At 36.7% G+C, this 19,014-nt stretch overlaps 1 protein-coding gene across 1 annotated transcript in view; it reads left to right on the top strand.

Moving 5' to 3' along the window:
- The window catches only part of ANKRD31 (ankyrin repeat domain 31), a 61,961-nt gene that overhangs the window by 31,474 nt on the left and 11,473 nt on the right, over nucleotides 1-19,014 (top strand). The window contains 11 exon segments of the mRNA XM_050987188.1: nucleotides 773-958; nucleotides 1,744-1,886; nucleotides 4,487-4,646; nucleotides 5,070-5,185; nucleotides 5,918-5,999; nucleotides 8,095-8,191; nucleotides 11,894-12,947; nucleotides 14,322-14,462; nucleotides 15,039-15,135; nucleotides 18,235-18,370; nucleotides 18,372-18,415. Of these exon segments, the coding sequence (XP_050843145.1) occupies nucleotides 773-958; nucleotides 1,744-1,886; nucleotides 4,487-4,646; nucleotides 5,070-5,185; nucleotides 5,918-5,999; nucleotides 8,095-8,191; nucleotides 11,894-12,947; nucleotides 14,322-14,462; nucleotides 15,039-15,135; nucleotides 18,235-18,370; nucleotides 18,372-18,415 (2,256 nt within the window).

The following is a 19,014-nucleotide window of genomic DNA, read 5'->3' as shown; positions in this document are numbered from 1 at the left end:
TGTTTGCTTTGTGAACCAATAAGGAATAAATCAAGTTTATTTGCACTTATGGGTCCAGTTGTACACAGGTTTAAATGATAGATTACCCATACCAGTAAACATTACTCAAAGACTTGTAATCTTGTAATCTGCAGAAGTTTTTCACATCATAGCTGTAAAAAAACTTATGTGTGTGGGTGTGTGGGTGTGTGTGTGTGTATATATATATATTCATCAAGCTGTGTGTGTGTATATATATAGATATATATATAGATATATATATATGTATATATACACACATACATATACATATCTATATATAAATCACACACCTGTCTTTTTCCTGATACAAATTAGGAACTGGTAAGGAGTGGTACAATAAAAAGTCTCCAGTTTTATAGTTTTTTACATATCTTTGTGTAGTTTATATCTTTAGCAGCCTGCTAACTTGAAAGCAGTCCATGGAGAAACCTAACACATTCTCTATGCAGTATAAAATTTCAACCTTGGTACTTTTCTTGTGTCTTCCTAATTTATTGTACCCTTGTTGAATCATCTAGGTTTTAATTGTAAATTCTTAGGTATAGGATCTTCTTGTCATCTGACCTGTCGCACAAGATGTACCACAGTACTTTTACATTTTTGCTATAGTCATTTAATGTTATGGAATAATTAAAGCAACAGTATTACACACATTTACAGTAATTCAAATGAACTATGAAGTTTAACTTTCTGTTTAGACTTAAGCATTCTTTGTGAAAAAAATTTTAATGAATACCCAATATCTGTTTAGAATCTACCAGGGAAACAGCTGTAATTGTCCATGGTACCTGTAAGAGAAGAGCTGGGAGAAAGATGAAAATTAGGAGAAATGCAAAAGGGGAAACTCAGCTACATGTTGCTGCTAAGAGAGGAGATGTGTCTTTGGTGAAGACTCTAATAGCATCTGGAATTTCTGTCAATGAACAGGACAATGCAGGTTTAAAAATTACTCCCTTATGAGCTTGTTTTATACTACAATTTTACATAATTTGTAGTATAGACATGTTTATATCATTTGCATCATTTTAATAAATTTACGGATTCTTCGCTTAAAATTTTTGGAGGAAAGGAAGTCATTAAACAAGTGCAAGTACACTGAATGAATACATAGCTTTCATGTCAGTATGGAGGTAATACAGACTGTTTCTCAGAAGGGTCTTTTTACTCTGATGAAGAACATGTTTTCAGAGATGTGTACAGAGGTGAACTTGCAAGTTTCGTGGAGCTTATGTGCATCAGTATATGCATGTGTGAAGCATATTCAGACAGGTTTTATTTCCTTAAGAAATAAGAACAAAAACCAGATGACAAGATTGTTTTCCTTTTTCTTACCTAAATATATAGCATGTTTCTGTTTTCATAGTCTCATAATGGATACTATTCTATACTATCAAGTCTGGCAGACTTAATATTATAAAATGCTACTAGTATTAGAAATCAGACTATTAATACTGTGCTCCTGAGTTCTTAGAGTTTTTGTACTCCAATGTTTTGTTTCTTCTATTATTTTTCTACTGCAGTAGAAAAGACAACAATGTTTTTCTGCTTAATATTGGATGAGTTTTTCTTTAACGTAAACTGAATTGCACACAAAATCATTTACTTTGGCCTTTCCTGATGATTATTTGTGTAAGATTTATCTTAAATGCAGCAAAATGTAGAGTTACTAACTAGTGACCTTTGTGGATCTTTCCAGATAAGATGTTATCTTGCTTTTATTAGGTTGGACAGCAATTCATGAGGCCTCTAATGGAGGATTTACTGATGTGATCTTAGAATTACTGAAAGGAGGTGCCGATGTTAACAGCCGAAGTCTCTGTGGTGTTTTACCAATACATGATGCTGTTTCTGGCAATTATTTGGAGGTATACTTTTCTTTTACGTAAGATTTCCTAACACTAATTTCCAGCAGAGGGTCAGCAAAGCAAAACCCCCATTTCATTAAAGTTACAAACACAATTTTAGTGTAGGTTTGCATTTAGGAAATAAACCAGTATTCTTTGAAGTGATGAAAATTAGGTATAAGTGTATTATTAGAGAAAAATATTCTTCACTAGTGACAGTTGAAATTGTACAGTTAGTTGACTTTAATACAACAGACAAATCATAAAAATTCAGAAACACCCTGTGGTTCTTTGTCAGGTTTGGGCTTCTTAAAAACAATATTAAAGTTGAACATTCTCAATTTATTGATAGTTCAGTGCTGCCACAGATGGGAGTGATGCACTTCGCGCTTAAGAAAGAAGAAATAATATGCTTTAGTGATATAAAAAAGTGAGTTAACAAAGTTCACTGATAAATGGGACAGTTGTTTAACACAATTCTGTGGTTTACTGCATAGAGAACAGGGTCCCAGCTGTAAGGAGGGACATCCTATTGAGTCATGATGTTTAGAAAGGATCCCCTTGCTTTCTAAACTCCTTCTCAGAAGGCTAGATCCAGATTTCATTCCAAACTCAGTCAGCAGTTTATGTCTAAAGGACTGTATGTACACAGTCAGTCCTTCCTGTCACTTAGCTAAGATTTCAAACTGTAGCGTCAATTATGGAGAATCTGTTGTGACAGGAATTTCTGTGCCTCAAGTAGTAATGCTGAGATGTGTCCCTACTCAAAGGGAGATCCTGGTGTGCAGCCCATTACTGTGTGAGAGAGTTCAAGGGGCCCTGAGCTGTGCACTATTTATGAAGTAAGGTGATTGACTTACAGTTATATTTGCATACCAGTAAGATGCCTGGGTCACTGCTGACAGTGCCCTTTTTACCCCCAAAGTCTGGAGCAGGCTGGATGCATCCATCACCACTACCCAAGGTGGTTGTGGCTTAAGCAGGAGAGGAGAGTAGCACCTAACCATAACGACCCCTGTCATCAGTGGGACATGTTTTTACCTCCTTAGCTTACCCAAAGCTCTATCCTACCAAACTTCAAACATTTCCTGAGATGGGGTAGCCACAACTTCTGTGGCAATCTGTTTTAGTGTCTCACTAACTTCATTGTAGAAAAATTATTTTTGTAAAGAAAAGATTCTGGGCATGTTGTTTAAAAATAAACAATTTTTTATTAACTGGTCCCTTCTAACCCAAACCATTCTGTGGTTCTGTAAAACAGACTGTTTTGGTTAGAATGGACCTGCAGTGATCATCTAGTCCAGCTGGCTGATCCCTTTGGAGCCAACCAGAAGTTAAATCATATTAACATTGTCCAAATGTTCCTTAAACATTGACAGTCTTGGGACATTTACCACCTCTCTAGCAAACTCCTCTAGCACAGCTTAGATCCATTCCCACTCACCTGTCGCTGAATCCTAGGGGGAGAAGATGGGTATCTCCCTCCTCACTTCCATGCTTAGGAAGCTGTTGAGAGCAGTGAGGTCACTGAGTCTCCTTTTGTTCAAACTAGACAAGCCCAACGCCCTTAGTGGCTCCTCACAGAACACGTCTCTCAGCACTTTCACCAGCTTTGCTGCCCTCTGGACACATTCAAGGACCTTCACATTCTTCTTAACTTGTGGTGCCCTGCACTGCACAGAAATAAATAAAATGTTCTTTTGACAGAGTGAGTTCTGAGGAACTGAAGTATAAAGATGACGCCAAATTGGCTCAAGCATACTTCTTCCATTTCTGTCAGGACAGTTCGTGTTTCATTACATTTATCTTTTTCTGTGAGCAAGGGTAAAACAGAAGGGATGATTTCTCAGGCTTGGAGCCAAACTATCAGTAGGGTTCTTGCAAAGGTGAAAGTGTATTATTCAGTATTTTGGGGGAAAACCAACAGAGAACATCCTGAACTGTGAGTCAGCGTTCTTGTTCTGATGCATTTTCCCACTTAACTGCACTCTGAGTGTAAGAAATAAGAAGAAATGCTAAAGCTGAGAAATCATATGTATGAAAATTCTTTTACCATCCAAGGTCTGACCTCATCAGTACTTTCATACTATCTGAATTTAGGGGGTAGATGATTCCACTGAAGCCACTAATCTGATTTCCACATTTTGCAATTAAGCAAACTTGTAAGTTTTTTGAAATTAGGAAAAATAATTATCAGTACATGAAACTGAAACCAGTGTTAAATAAAGAAATGCGCTTCTATTCTGCATTTTGGTCTTAATGCAATTGACCAGCTCCTTTTTTTTAGATATATGGTGTTCTGTAATTGTTCTGCATAACCATAAAGTCATAAAAATTAGTACTGTAAAAAATACGTGTTTTGTGAAAATTTGTGAGTTATGTGTTTTAATGGAAAAATGTAAGAAATGTCAGAAAGAAATAATAGCCAATTGATAATACCCAATTATTTGTTTTGTTTAATTTGGATTGCAAGTATAATGATTGTAGAGTATCTTACTTATATACTCTCTAGAGTATCTAGAGAACATGTATTATTTGGGATATTAGATATAACACATGTAGTTGTATACTAAGTCTGCAACAAGAATTACCACAGTACAAATAACAAAAATGCATAATAGGCAGCCAGGATTCTGCTGCAGCATGGAGCAAATCCCAATGAGAGGGATGGTTCAGGAGAAAGTGCATTGGATCAAGCTTGTGATGAAGAAATGAAAGAACTGTTGAAGTCATATGGTGCTATCGACTCTGTACTTCCTGTTCAAACTGTTGAAGTTACTGGTATGTTAGTTTTTCATTTTATTTATTTGTATTTTTTAATACAAATCATAGGATTACCTTGTAGCCTTAAGGAAAAATCATACATTCAAGTAGTATGGCACTGATATTTTTAATTCTGTTAACTGTTGAATGCTATTTATTTATTTATGTATTTATTTACAGAAAATAGCATGTGTGGATGGGTTTTGGTTTTTTCTGAGAGAATGAGGTAAAAAGAACATATTTGGATATCCAGATTTTTGTTATTATCCATATTTACCTTCACAGGAAGGGAAATGAGTAGTTTTGAAAGTGGTAGCTTTCATTTCTTTATGCTACCTAATTTTGATCTCTTTTGCCTATACAAGATACTTTTCGTTAGTTGATCTGCCATAGCATCTTTTTAGCCTGTATTAGCTAATCCAGCCTATGGTGCTCCTGCAGATTAATTTTAAATTTTATTTATTTTTTCTTAATCGGGGAAATCAAAACGTCATTGTTACGACTGCTATAAAAATGATGATGCAGCTTTGGAGACACAACATGAGAAATACAGCGTGGTAAGTGTAGATTACAGTTTTGTTAAACTGCTCTGTGGTGTACAACTGCATAGTGACATTTACTGACTGAAAAATGTATAAATATAGTTTAAATAAATAATCCATTGAAATGTATGTAAAAAAAGCATCATGCAGAGAGCTACAGTAGATAAATTGTGGTTTACATAGATGAGTATGTTTATAATCACCTCTCTCTGTTCATAATTCCTGTGCATTCAAATTTATTGTGGAATCAGTAGTCAATACTGACACACATTTTTTATTGCTTATTAAAAGCTTATCTGAAGCTTTTAATCACATTTCCAGAATGGTTCTTTTTGAAACAGTAATAAATTGTCATTATGATTATGAAGATATTTAGATATTGTTTATCTTAACACAAAACAACAAGGAAGATTTTTGCACAAATTGTTTTCCTGGTGTCCATAACCTAGGTTTACGTTGTCTAGAGGATGGTGTCATGATGAAATTCACGGTCCAGTCTTTGCTCTGCACTCAGAAGTTTCTGGAGGACTCTGAGCATGGACTAATTTGAATGCCACAGCAAACCCAGGCTGTGACAGCCCCTTGCAGAGCGTGTTCTTGACACTATGTACCTCTGTCCTACCAGTGCCCCATTGCCTTTACACAGTAATTCCCAACCTGGAATTACGTGAGTCCACCAATACCTAAACTGCATGACCTACTTGATTTGGTTCTACTTCTTGTGGTAATTTCTGTGTTTGTTAACAGGAGTCTGTTGCTGCCATACAGGATACAGAAAGGAAGCAGGAAGAACTGTTGCTGTTTGAGTTGAGCACTTCGAAAGATGCAGGTAGACATAAATTGAGGTGTTTCACCTATTTTTGGTGGGTAAATATCTTTGGCAATATAACTGTTTTTAAAACATTATTGCACATAATATATTTGAATCTCCTCTGGAAAATGAAGCTTCAGAGAATAAGATTTTAATAACACTTGCCAGGTGTGGGCACTTCCCGAAGTACTTTCTGTTGCACAGGAATGAGTATTATGACAGAAGAGGAAGGCATGTCACTTGTAGGCATGTGTCTCAAGTTAACCTAATTATATAAAAAGGGATCATTAGATAAGAATGCATACTTCTGGCAGCATCATTCAATTATGAGCACATGAGCCCCTGCATGATCAAGAACAGCTATGTCTGTAGGTAAAGTAGCAGATGCAGCATTTTCATTCTGGTGTGGTTTGGCTAGACTTCCAGGAGCATAAAATAATTTATGAGAGGAAAAAAGAGAATTCTTTACAGCAGACAATGTGAATGATGGGCAGTTTCAGAGATGCTGATGCCCAGAGATGTAATTTGCTTTAAGCTATCAGATCTGAGTTCGGATTGATCTCAAGAATTTACTAAGCGACAGTGGCTTCTTAGGTGATCATGATGCTGCTGCTGTGTAGCTTTAAAGTCTATTGCATCCATGCTATGATGCTTCAAGAGGCATAGCTTGCTGCCAGAATGCCTTTGACCAAGGTCTCTCTTCCCAGCTATCCTTGCCCATCTAGGCAGGGCTGTCTAATTGGAGCATCTCATACTCATGAAACAGTTTTGCTTCCTGACAGAAAGAAAGGGTTTGTTTTTAAATTTATATTCCTAAATACAGGCTGAAGCTTTCAAATGTATTTACAAGTAAATTTATCACTTTAAAAATAAATTTGAAATACGGAATTATATGGATAGCTTCCAACTCAAGTTTATGGGGTATGGACTGTTAATTACAATAGGTATTTTCTTGAAAAATGTTTGACAAATAGGTAGATGATACAACAGACAGACGCCTGTGAGCAGATATCAGTGCAATTTCATGAATGAGCAAAAAGAACTATCAGACTTCTCTTCAGGGGTAATCAGACTTCTCTTGTTCAGGGGTATGAGAGAAATTAACATGGTGATCTGTTACCACTACTGACAAAAGCATTAGTAATGTAGCACCTCTTAAACTAAGTCATAGTGATTACTATTGATAAGGCACAAGACAGAACTAAGACAAAAGAAAGTAGACTAAAATCTCAAGGTATTTCTATGCAGTGAAATCTACTATAAATACCAAATACAAAATTTCTATTAAACTGCCTTAATAAGAGCAATATTTACATTTTACTAAGTAGGCAAATACTGGTAGGTACTGTTAAAAAGGTTTGGGGATACATTTTACAAATTCCAGTTTAATATTGTAATTTCTCATTTTTCTGATGATGTAAATCTTGTATTGACTTTTAGAGTGTCAAGAATTCAGTTACAATTTTAGCAAATTATCCCAGTGGTATCCACTGGTTGTGACTTCTAACCCTCATTTTTATGTCTAAGAGACAGGATGTATAAAGAAGAATTTACAATTGCTCTTCTTTGTCATTTAACTTGATAATATGAGTTAGAAACTATGTAAAACTGAGACAGATATGCTTTCACCTTTGTATGCAAATTGAAACAGTCTAGGTTCATTTAGCTATTTCGTAATAGTTCAAATGAAAGTTTTAGGCACCTTGCAGATTGTTTAAATTCTGCAGGTAGTCTCAGCATAATTGCCATGTTATGTAGCTCCTTGCAACACAAAAATCTTGAAAATTTTCAGGGCTTATCATCCATAGGGCAGTTCTTTAATTTATTCCTTTTTCTCTAAATAATTTCCTGAACAAGGTACTTGCACTTCAAAATTTTCCAGTACTTCTGCTAATTTTTTTAAGTTAAACTTGTATTTAATTCTTCCTATAAGAATTTCATTAAAAGTGCTCCAATCGTAAAGAGCTACCAGCATGCATTACAGTGTAAGGTACTATTCTAGCAGTGTCTTTATACTTCGTCTGTGTATTTGCTACACTGAAATGCTTTTAATGAAATTATTTCCTACTTCTTATCACCATCATAATTTTGATTATTTAAAAATATTGAACAGATGTGTATATCCAAAGGCTGTCTCAGATACAAGATACTTTGAATGAGATACTTGCAAAGCAGAAAACAGAGAGGGATACCCTTGCTAAAAAATACAGGTAAGTAGAATACAAGGATTGTATTCATAGAGAGCTGTTCTTTGCAGTTGTAGTGATAGAAGTTGTTAGGAGCATATAGTGGCATAAAAGTACATCTGTGTGGTTTTCATTCAGATTTTTTGGAAGCATGATTGGTATTGGCTTCAGTTACCTCAGTTACATGAAGGAAGAACTTCAGGATTTAGCTAATGCATACTAATCAGTTGCTGTACTTGCAGTGAGCATTAAAATTAGGTAGTAGATGATACAGAATGCGTGGAAAAACACAGAATCACAGAATATGCTGAGTTGGAAGTGACTTACAACGATCATCGAGTCTAGCTCTTGTTTGCACAGCACTATCCCACCATGTGCCTGAGAGCAATGTACGAGCACTTCTCTCAGGCTTGGTGCTGTGACCACTGCCCTGGAGAGCCTGTTCCAGTGCCCATCTACTCCCTATGTGAAGAACCTTTCCCTAATATCCAACCTAAGCCTCCCCTGACACAACCTCAGGCGATTTCCTTGGGTCCTGTCATTGGTCACCACAGAGAAGAGATCAGTGCCTGCCCCTCCTCTTCCCCTCAGAAGAAGAAGATGAGGACTGCAATGAGGTCTCCCCTCAGTGTCCTCCAGGCTCACAGACCAGGTGACCTCAGCTGCTCCTGATACAGCTTCCCCTCAAGGCCCTTCAGCATCCTCATGGCGCTCCTTTGGTCACTCTCTAGCCTTACACGAGGCTGTTGTGGCACCCAGAACTGCCCCCAGCACTCGAGGTGAGGCTGCCCCAGTGCAGAGCAGAGCAGGACAATCCCCTCCCTTGCCCGACTGATGCCCCCCAGGACACGGCTGACCCTCCTGGTTGCCAGAGCACTGCTGACAAAGTTCAACTTGCCATCAACCAGGACCCCCAGGTCCCTTTCCATGTTGCTGCTCTCCAGCCTCTCATTCCCCAGTCTGTCCTTACCTCCATGCTTGCCCCATCTCAAGTGCAGAATTCATCACTTTCCTTATTCTACTTCACATGATTGGTGATTGCCTGATTCATTGAGAATCCTCTGATTCATTGAGATCTCTCTGCAGGGTGCTCTGTGCTCTCAAGGGGGTCAGCAGCTCCTCCCAGTTTTGTATTGTTAGCATACTTGCCTAAGTATCCTTTCCAGTTCTGCATCCAAGTTACTAGTGAAGATGAAGTGAAGATGTGCAGACGTTTAAGAGCGCAGAGCCCTGTGACAGGATGCCAATCCAATGTCACCCCATTCATTAAAAGCCCCTGAGCCTGATCTGTGAGTCAGTTGTTCACCCATTGTGTGATGTATTTATCTGGACATTTTGTTCAGAGGATCCTGTGAGAGATGGTACCAAAAGTTTTACTGAAATCCAAGAAGATGACATCACTTGGCTTCCCTTGATCAGCTAGGTGGGTTAGCTTGTTTTAAGAGTAAATCAGGTTTGATAAGCAGGACTTTTCCTGTCAGGGAGCCTTGGAGTGTCCCTGACTCTGATTTGTTTCTTCAGCTCTCCTAGGTTAGGAGTGTTCAGCCAATGGCCAACAAGAGCCATTTAACGAAACAGCTTGAAGCAAGCATGCAGACATTAAATTTTTGTGAGAACAATTAAAATGTCAGCTAGAATTGCTCATCTTAGTGTGAGCATGGACTAGTAGCTCTCAAAAGGCCCCTTTTTACTTCCTTCTGAGAAGGACTGAAGGTCATATGGTGTGCTCTCCTAGCAATGCAGCATCCTATTCAACAGATGCTTCTAGGCCAGCTGATGAGGATGTTTCCATTCTTGCTTTTGTGGGCAGGATTTGATTGATCATGTAAAAGCAGCAGCATAAAACTTTCAGGTAGTCCCATGGCAAAATAAAAAGGCTGGCTGAGCAAAGAGACTGAAATATTTCTGTCACAAGCCATTTTGCCAGCTATAAAATGTTAGATACACATATTACACAGATAATTTTTTTAGAAAAGGATTTTATGAGGAGTTGGAGTTCAAAATCATCCTTGTGGGCAAAATAGTGACTGAGTTAAGAAACAAGAACAGTAAAATTAGTAACAACACAAACTTACCTGTTTTCTAATATTGAGATTGAGTCTGTGCTCCAGAGCGAAGTGATAAATATTTCAGGGTATTGCAGATATCCTGCAGCTAATATAACAGCCATCCATTATTAGTAATGAGCTATATTCCAAATCACATTATATTTACTTCTAATTATTTTTATATTCAACATCTTATTTTTAATTAATTGGCTTATAACTTTTGTCACACAAGCCATAGAAGATCAGGAGGCATCATCACATTTTCCATCTTCCAGTTGTTCAGGTAGTTGGCCCAGAGAGAGAGAGACAGTACTTATATTTTTCCTTTTCTGTACTTAGATATAGGTACTAGCATCTTTTGTACTAAGGTACTAAGATATATCTTTTACCTGAGGAAAATTAACAAAAAAGAAATATTATATTTGTTAGTGGCTGTAAGTTACTTTGTCATTTCAGTCATACTGTCTTTGCCTCTTCAGTTGCATCTTTTTCTGTACTTGTATAGCAATAAAGCAACAAAACTTCCAGAGCAAAAACTGCCAGAAAAGTGCGTGGAAGCTTCACTGGCCTGTGTAAAAGCCCATAGTTGTCATGGATTACTCAGTGATTGACTGTATGCTGATATGTTGATGGTACATGTGTTCCAAGCACATGAGATACCAAGCAGTATCACAGTACAGACAACAATACTGTCAAGCTGTTGTTTTTCTGTTCTTGTTCTGAGACATCTAATCTTAGTGTACCTTTGTCCTGATCTCCTCAACAGTCTTTGAGGGTATGGTGTTACCTGCCTTGGCATCTCTGCAGTGGGTGGCCTTAAAAGCAAGCCATACTGCAGTTCCGTTTCCCACAACTTGTGTTACTTCTCTATCTTCCCAAACTGGTGCTAGAGTTGTAGTGATGCCGCTTGTCTCATGAAGGGAATTAGGAAAAAATAGTGTTATGCTGAGTTGATGGCTCTTGTATCAAAGAAAGTGGGTTAAATAAAGAATTCCCTTCCAGCAGAAAGAAGGTAAAGTCCCCTGGGGAAGGGGTCTCACAGGAAGGAGGCTCAGTCTGGGAGTAGGGTCTGATGAAGGTGCAGCATTCCTAGATTACAAAGGCAACATCCTAAACTGTTCTGTCCTCTTTACTTGAAGGTCATGTGGCATTATTACGTTGGTGGCTTTATGAAATCTTTTGTTGGGTACACCGTAAAAAAATCCTTATAGTATCATCCTTCAGGAGCTCATCCTGAACTCATTTTAAAAGGCTCCAAAGTAGACTTTTGAGACATGGGATTCAATATGCTATATGATTTCTGGTAATAAAAGAGCAATTGGTGATACTACAGGCACAGTTTTGATTCTTTGAATTAAAGGTGGTATAGGAGTATAAATCCTGTGAATTAAGGAGTGGTATAGGCAAGGCTATTTCCAGAGTTTAGATGATTAACATTCTAATTCTATGGGATTCCCATCTGCATCTTAATTCTGTATCATACTTTGGTATTCTGCACTTTATTGTTCATAAACTTGGGATTTGAACATTAAACTTCATACATGATAAAAATATTGTTCAAATTTTAAATGTTGGCAGATTTCAAATGTTAAAACATATTCTTGTTCTTTGTGAGTTATGTCTATTAACTGTTTTAATTTTGTATTTACAGTAACTCCAATGTTTTTATTTTCTATAGGGCTTCAGTGGAATCGTTTAAAAAAGGTACCCTAAGGAAACAATTAGTTAACCTTGCTTCTAGTCAAAAGAGCCTGTTGACTGTGGCCCAAAACCAGGAAAAATTAGTTCAGAAATTTAAAAATTACAGAAAAACAAATAAAATGTTCCATTCATCATCAGAAAAGCAAATCTCAGACTTAGATACTTTTCATGGAAGCAATACAAGGCAAAGTTTAACTGCTAATGAAATCATGTGTCCTAATTCAGTAACATTTAGTATGGGGCTTGGAGCCAGCAGGCCTAATGGAAACAGTGTAGAAGCACATGTCTCTTTAGAAAATAGATTTTCATCTCAGGAATGCATGCAGCATCCACACATCTGCTTGGATGAGACAGGAGCAAATAAAGAAGCAATTACAAGCAAGGAGGCCTCTGATCATGCTTTGGCATCTGAAAACAGAGTAAGAGAATATGTCTTTGACAGCATGTCAAAGCTGACAAATGCTGCAGAAGTGATGACATTGCCTTCAGAACCTACTATTTCCACTGCTAAAACAAAGTGCTCACAGCAAAAAGACAATTGTGTAGCAGTTGTAGGACAAAGAAACAGGTCTTTAAATTGCACTTCAATGACCAGCACATTAAATATTGTAGAACCCCAAAGCACTGTTGTCAGTAAGAAAGTCTATCAGACAAGTGTCTGCAAGCAGATTCTTTCACATGAAGATCTGCACAGATCTGTGAATAAGAGAGAAGCTTTCCAGCAGCAGCAGCAGCCGCAGCAAGAAATTTTATTAGCATCTACAAAGAGCTTCTCTAATACTCTGCAGGAAATGGTCTTTCAGAATAGTGAGAATTCATTTAATGCCAGCCTGATGCTTACTAATCTTTCCTCAAATACAGACTCTCCAGCAAATATCAGTGAGAAATCTTCACAGAGTTGTGGTAATCAGGAATGGGAACAAAACCAAGTGAGATATAGATGGAAGAATAAGAAAAAGCATCAGTTGATAGATCTTCTTGAATTGGGGAGGATAAAGCCTGGAGAAAATGTTTTAGAATTCAAACTGCAGGTAATTGTTGAGAAAGGATAATAGTAATAATATTAATATTAGCGGATAATGAAAATACCCCACACACTAAAACAGGAAACAGCAGTTCTCATGGTTTCATCTGCATCTTCATCACTTACTAGTGAATATTTTTATTCATGGGTTATAGATAACTGTTTTCAAGACAGTTGTCTGTGATAGCAGCTTGATGCATGTAGATCCTAAGGAATTATAACCGAATGCTGCAAGTACTCGTGTTTGGCATGTAGAGAAGTCAGTGATCTTTACTAAGATAAAAATGACACTAATTTATGTCTTGGAAGACAGTGCTATGGAAATCAAAATTTAGAAGCTAGTGTCTGTTGCACTGCAAAGAGATGATCAGTAAATTTCCCTTCTTTATCATTGTAGAGATGTGTTTGATAACAACATATAGCTGGTACATAGTTGTTACTTAAGGTTAGCTTTGGGCGGGCAGAATGCAGTTTTTGAACACTGTAGACCTAGGTTGTGAAACTGTGAATTTATGAACTCGGTTGAGTGCTCATTGAAATATTTGTGTTAATTGTCTTAATTTAATTCTTAAAGCAACCCCAAGCCAGTGGATATGGTAGGAGATGGTTCACTGTTTTCTGGTGCATCATTCTCTTACTTGGATTGTTTAACCTTATGAATCATAAGTGACCTTACTAAGTTCTAACAGAGTTGATCAAGAGTTAATTGTTGCATTATTTAGCTGTGTTAGTCAACTGAGACCAATATGACAAAACCACGACTTACTCAACTAAAACAGTTTATAGCAACTATAAACAGTGCTTCAGCTATAACTTGTGCTTCTGGAGAGGTGTAAATGTTTGCAGAAGTGGGCTGTGTTAACATTACGAAAGAGGCATTAACAATAAGTTCGTTCGTACTTAATTTTGTGTAAGGTAAGGCTGTTAGGTTCCTCCTAAAACATGTAAGTCAAATCCCTCGATATAAGTGAAATTTTTGTGCAAATATGTTTTATGTTTGACTGGTTGCTGACATATATGTACCTCATACAGCAGTTTCTTGTCGCACATATTTGCCTCATGTAAGTGCCTGAGTTCACTATTGCACATTAATTTATTCAAAGTCTTTTTATATGTAAGAGGAACTAAGACACAAATACTGTTCTGGCAAACACAGATAGGGAGATTTGTTCTCTGATTGGATAAAGCATCCTATTCTGGTGGAATAAATCTATTTTGTACAGTTTTTGATAGTGGCATTAGATTACTTAACTTTTTTCCAGAGAAAAATAGAATTAGCTGCATCTTTTCAGCTGTATTGTTCTTTGGCATTTTTCTTGTTTCAAAGATCTTATATTTGTTAATTTATGAATTGAAAATATTTCTCATTCTTTTGTTTTAGGAATTTAGTCATAAAGCTACACTCTTGAAGAATGGCAAGATCAGAACCAGTAAAGGACAAATACTGCAGAATCCAGTTCAGTGGGTTAAAGATCTACTAGGAAGTGATATTTCTGTGACATGGAAGTATGTGTGGAATAAGGTAGGCTTGGTTTGATTCCCAAAGTTAGCAATAATGAATGGCTGTAACATTTAGGTTTCACTAGATCTCCTTACTGTTACTAAAGCAAACGAGGGTACCAGCCTGAATTTTAAATATCTTCTCACTTTTAATGAATGAGCAGCAAAGTGGCTTAGCTACATAGCTGTATAGGGATGAACTTGTCATGAATGTTGAAAGAATGTGGAATACTCACACTGTAAGCTAAAAGGGATTTGAAAGAGTAGCTTTAAAGATGATTAAGACTGATAAAGCTGAAACATAGTTTGAATAAAAAGGAGCAAACTTACTGAAAATTCAGGGTATCATGCATGACTGTTGCAAAAACACTGGCAGAGTTTAAAGGGCCTTACAGATGGGCTGTATTATGCTTGGGGTTTTTTTCAGTTAGAATTCAATTTTGCATAATTTCTCCTTGATCTTGACAGTTGCAAATTAGGCTTACAAGTGCATAAACTCAGTTTTAAAAGAAAAGTGAAGTTTCTACACCTATCAGAAAAAAAACCCAAAAAATACTAATTAAAACAATCAGTTATCCATCTAGATTTCTTTTTACAGGTTACATATCTTGGGACAGAACTGTCAAAATTTAGTGTTGGTGAAGTGTCAGTTTCCAGTGACCTGGAGTTACCAACACAGAAAGGAAATCCTTTAGGTATGTACCACTTAAAATCTAATATTCTTTATAACTGAAAGCAGCATTAAGTAATTTCCAAAGAACTTAAAGCCCGAAATTCCTCTATTACTTTCTTATTTTTTTCTGGGGTATATGGTTATCATTGATCTTGATGTTGAAATGTAAATAGTGCCAGAACTTGTACATGAAGTCTAAAAAGTACACTTCTTCCATTTGTTGTGTGAAGAGAATAGTTATTAATGATTTGGTTGCTATGTAAAGAAAAAAAAAAGTAAAACTTTATATTAGAATATTTACTATAAAGTGAAGTTTCGAGTAAGCTCTTTTAATTTTTTTTATTCTATTGCCCAAGCAACACTAATAATTAGGAAGATACTTAATTCTCTAGAAATACATAGTCAAAGAAACAAAGTGCATTGATATGACAAAATGACACTGAACATTTTTTTCAGAGCTGCTTAGCAAACTTAAGAACTTGAATCTAATTTTGATAAGCAGTGTATTCTCAGGGAAACACAAGTCCCTTTGGCAGCCAGTTGTGCTTGGAGTCGACAAAGCTGTTGGGCTTTTGGGATCATTTCTGTTAATTTGATAAGACACTCCACTTCATGTGAACTGGGATACCAGAGTTGGTCTGTTTTTAACATAGTGAAAGTAGATTTAAAGATAATAGTTCAAAAGAACTAACTTGATATTCAAATTACTGTGTTCTACTGGTATTTGCTTCAGGCTATGAGCTTCTAGATGATGAGTCTATTTTTCCTTGGATCAGTAACTTCAGTTTATACCAGGTGTAAGTGACTTAAATCTGGATTTAGTTTCCAGATTTTTTGTTAGGCCTTTGAAAATTTCACTAGTTCTTCTGAATTATTTGTATTGTGAAAAATTTATGATAAACATTGTAACTTCTAGAAGAGAAATCAATTTATTAAAAAACTATTCTTAACAAACAAAAATCAGTCTGAAGATCAGCAAGTCTACTTTTCCCAAGCAGTCCAGGGTCATCTGGAAAAGAGTATTTAGGGAAGTTTTCTGTGATATGTGATTTAAGATGATAGTAGCCACTGCCTAATGATTAGTCTTAGATGAGAAGTTGAGGGAGGGAAACTCAAAGTGTTCTCAGTTTCAGTCAATACATGGCCAGATTTGTAGGACATTAAACAGTGCCTTAAATTGTATCAGAGGAGGATTAATCTGCACTGTTGTTTTGTGAGTATAGTTCTGGTCATTGGACAGCCCTCAAATGGTTTCCATGCTCATGAGTTAGCTTGTTCCAAGTGCTTTTTCCAACAGGTACTTTGCCTGCAGCCAGCCTACTCAAAAGCAGAGGAAAGTTTGCTGGTGTGAATGTGAACTGTTCTGTACCACTTGCCTGGAGACATTCCCAGGCACTCTATCTTTCTAATATGCTTAGGGCCTATGTGTATTATATAGTAGAAGTTTTTTCTGCTTTTCAGAGAAATAAATTTCTTTTTTTTTTTTTTTCTGTATTAAGGATTTTTTTATTTCTGTGCATCCCAGAGCATTGTTAAAAAAGAAGACTGGGGCCTGGGAATTTGAGCAATTTTGGAGGAGAATGCTATTATTTTTAATACCCCTCCCTCATTCTCCTTGTAGCTTTCCATACCTTGGCCCAGTGTTCATTGAGCTACTGTATGAAGAGCATGGAGGAGTGGGAAGAAAATGATATATATAATGATATATAAAATGGCTATACCTAGCCATCTCGGTGTAGAATAGAAAGAAGCAGCTACCAATGAAATTTTTGTACAGCTCAGTTTAGGAAGCTTGTCCTAGGAACATCTACCAAATCAAGGCCCCTTGGCAAGAAGAGGAGTTGCTTTTCTGTAGTGGCTAACATAAGAAATGATCCTGGTTTTCAGCTTGGTTGAGATTTATAAAGTGCTTCAATGTTGATATAGCATCAGACTTCTAGCTACCTTAGGAGTGTTAGTACAAAAAACTTGAAGAGCCCATGAAGTACAGCAGTCCCAGACCAGGTATTTAATAGAAGCATTAGGGATTGCAATTTTAGAATTCATCATCTAAATCCTAACTAAATTTCAGTGTATGTATCTTCTTTGAGTCTGAGTCTTCAGTCTCTCCTAGGATCATGCTTAGCAGAAAGCAAGAATTACTGTATTCAAGCCTGAGTGAAAAGTAAACATTAAGCAAATGAGCAGTACTTTTAGACTATCTGTATGCAGGAAAACAGAAGAAACAGTTATATATGACTTAGAATTTCTATGTGCTTTCTGATACTTGTCATAATGTTTGTTAAAAATGACCAAGAATAACAAGGATTCAGAAGCAGATGTCAGCTGAAGAACAGATTTAAGTTGTAGAGCAAACGTTGGTGTTTATTTCACATTGAAATTTCAGCAAAGTGGCTTATTCAGTTGTTACAGTAAGTGTGATGTGCACATTCATTTTGCAGATTGCTATTTCAGGAAGACAGTCTTTGGAAAACAGCATGACTAGTCCAATTCTTGTGATCAGGCAATCCCTTACTGTCTTCAATAACCATTAGCCATCTGTAAAGATTAAACAGCTCTTATTCATAACCTTTAGTTCATGAAACGTCCCAAAGCTGTATGGAAGAAGAGTGTTTTCAAGGGAATCCAAATGATTTCTTAGTGGCTGAACCATAAGCTGTTTTGAAAGGTTTATGTTAGTGTTATTTCAGTTATGGAGTATTGAATTTTAAACTGAACTCAGGAGGAATACTTGAAAGCAAGTGAGAAAGTTGTGCTATGACCGTACGTGATATGGGTATGTTTCTGTTTTCCTTGAGGCAAGCAATGAAAACCATACATTTAGTAGGCTACTTTTCAAGTTACACTTTTGTGGTGTCTGTTGTAATTTTGCCAAGGAAGATACAGATTTAAAAAAAAAAACCAAAAAACAAGCCCAAATCATCTTACAGCAGCAACTGGTGGGTTGGTAAAGAAGCAAAGGAAAGTTCGCCCTTACATGTGTTAGGTGATATAAGGCTAAGTGAAAATACAAAGACACAAATTAAGAAAAATAAAAAGCATAACTTCTCTGTGCATTAAACCATCAGTGTTGAGTGATGCTTCTTGTTCTTCGAACAAAAGTATCTTTTCATGCTCCCAGGAAAGAATTTTATGACAAGGAACCACCAGCACTATCAGAATCCTGGTAGTGGCTCCATTGCTCAGCCTCTTGGGAGCTTTGACCTGAGTAATATGCAGCCAAACACCACATCCCTGCCACAAACGCAAGTTGCGAGAGCTGTGTGCTGAAGTAGAAGCAGCTGTTGCCAGGGAATTTATGAGTAAGTGTTTTTTTAGCAGTCTAGAAAACCTAATGGTGGATGCAAGGGCTATGCAAGAGATATGAAAGGAAGAAGAAAAGTAGGTGGCATGGAATTGATTTGTGCGTGGGAGGGAAAGAATGTTGGGGAAAAGTGATTACACTCCTGAGGGTTTAGATTAGATTTAGATGACCCAATAGCAGCGTTTTTCAGAGCTCAGTATGGTTTACTCTCCTGTGTCCAAATTAGAAACATTTTGCTATTTTGGTGTAGTTAGCAAAATAACTTCATTTCATTTTAAGTACTCGGTTAAATGTCTCAAAAAATAATAGCATGGAGAAATGTCTTCTGGGTTTAGATGGAGAAGTATGATACATAAGCAGTGCTAAATAATCTTGTGTAATCTAATTTAAAGGGTGGTGTGAAAATGCTTCTGAAGATGCTTTGACCTTTGTCTAGTTGACCAAGCTTGTAACTTTGTGTTTGCAGTATTACATTTTTACATTGATTGCCCATTAAACCTTATCTGTAATACTTGTATGATTTGAACAGTGCCTATTGCACTTCATTTGGTATTTTTGCCTCTACTGCCTGTGATTACACTACAGAGGAATGACCCT

This window comes from Serinus canaria, chromosome Z, assembly GCF_022539315.1.
Source record: "Serinus canaria isolate serCan28SL12 chromosome Z, serCan2020, whole genome shotgun sequence".
Taxonomy (NCBI): Eukaryota; Metazoa; Chordata; class Aves; order Passeriformes; family Fringillidae; genus Serinus; species Serinus canaria.
Note: the sequence above shows the minus strand (reverse complement) of the source record. Positions and strands in the feature narration are given on the sequence as shown.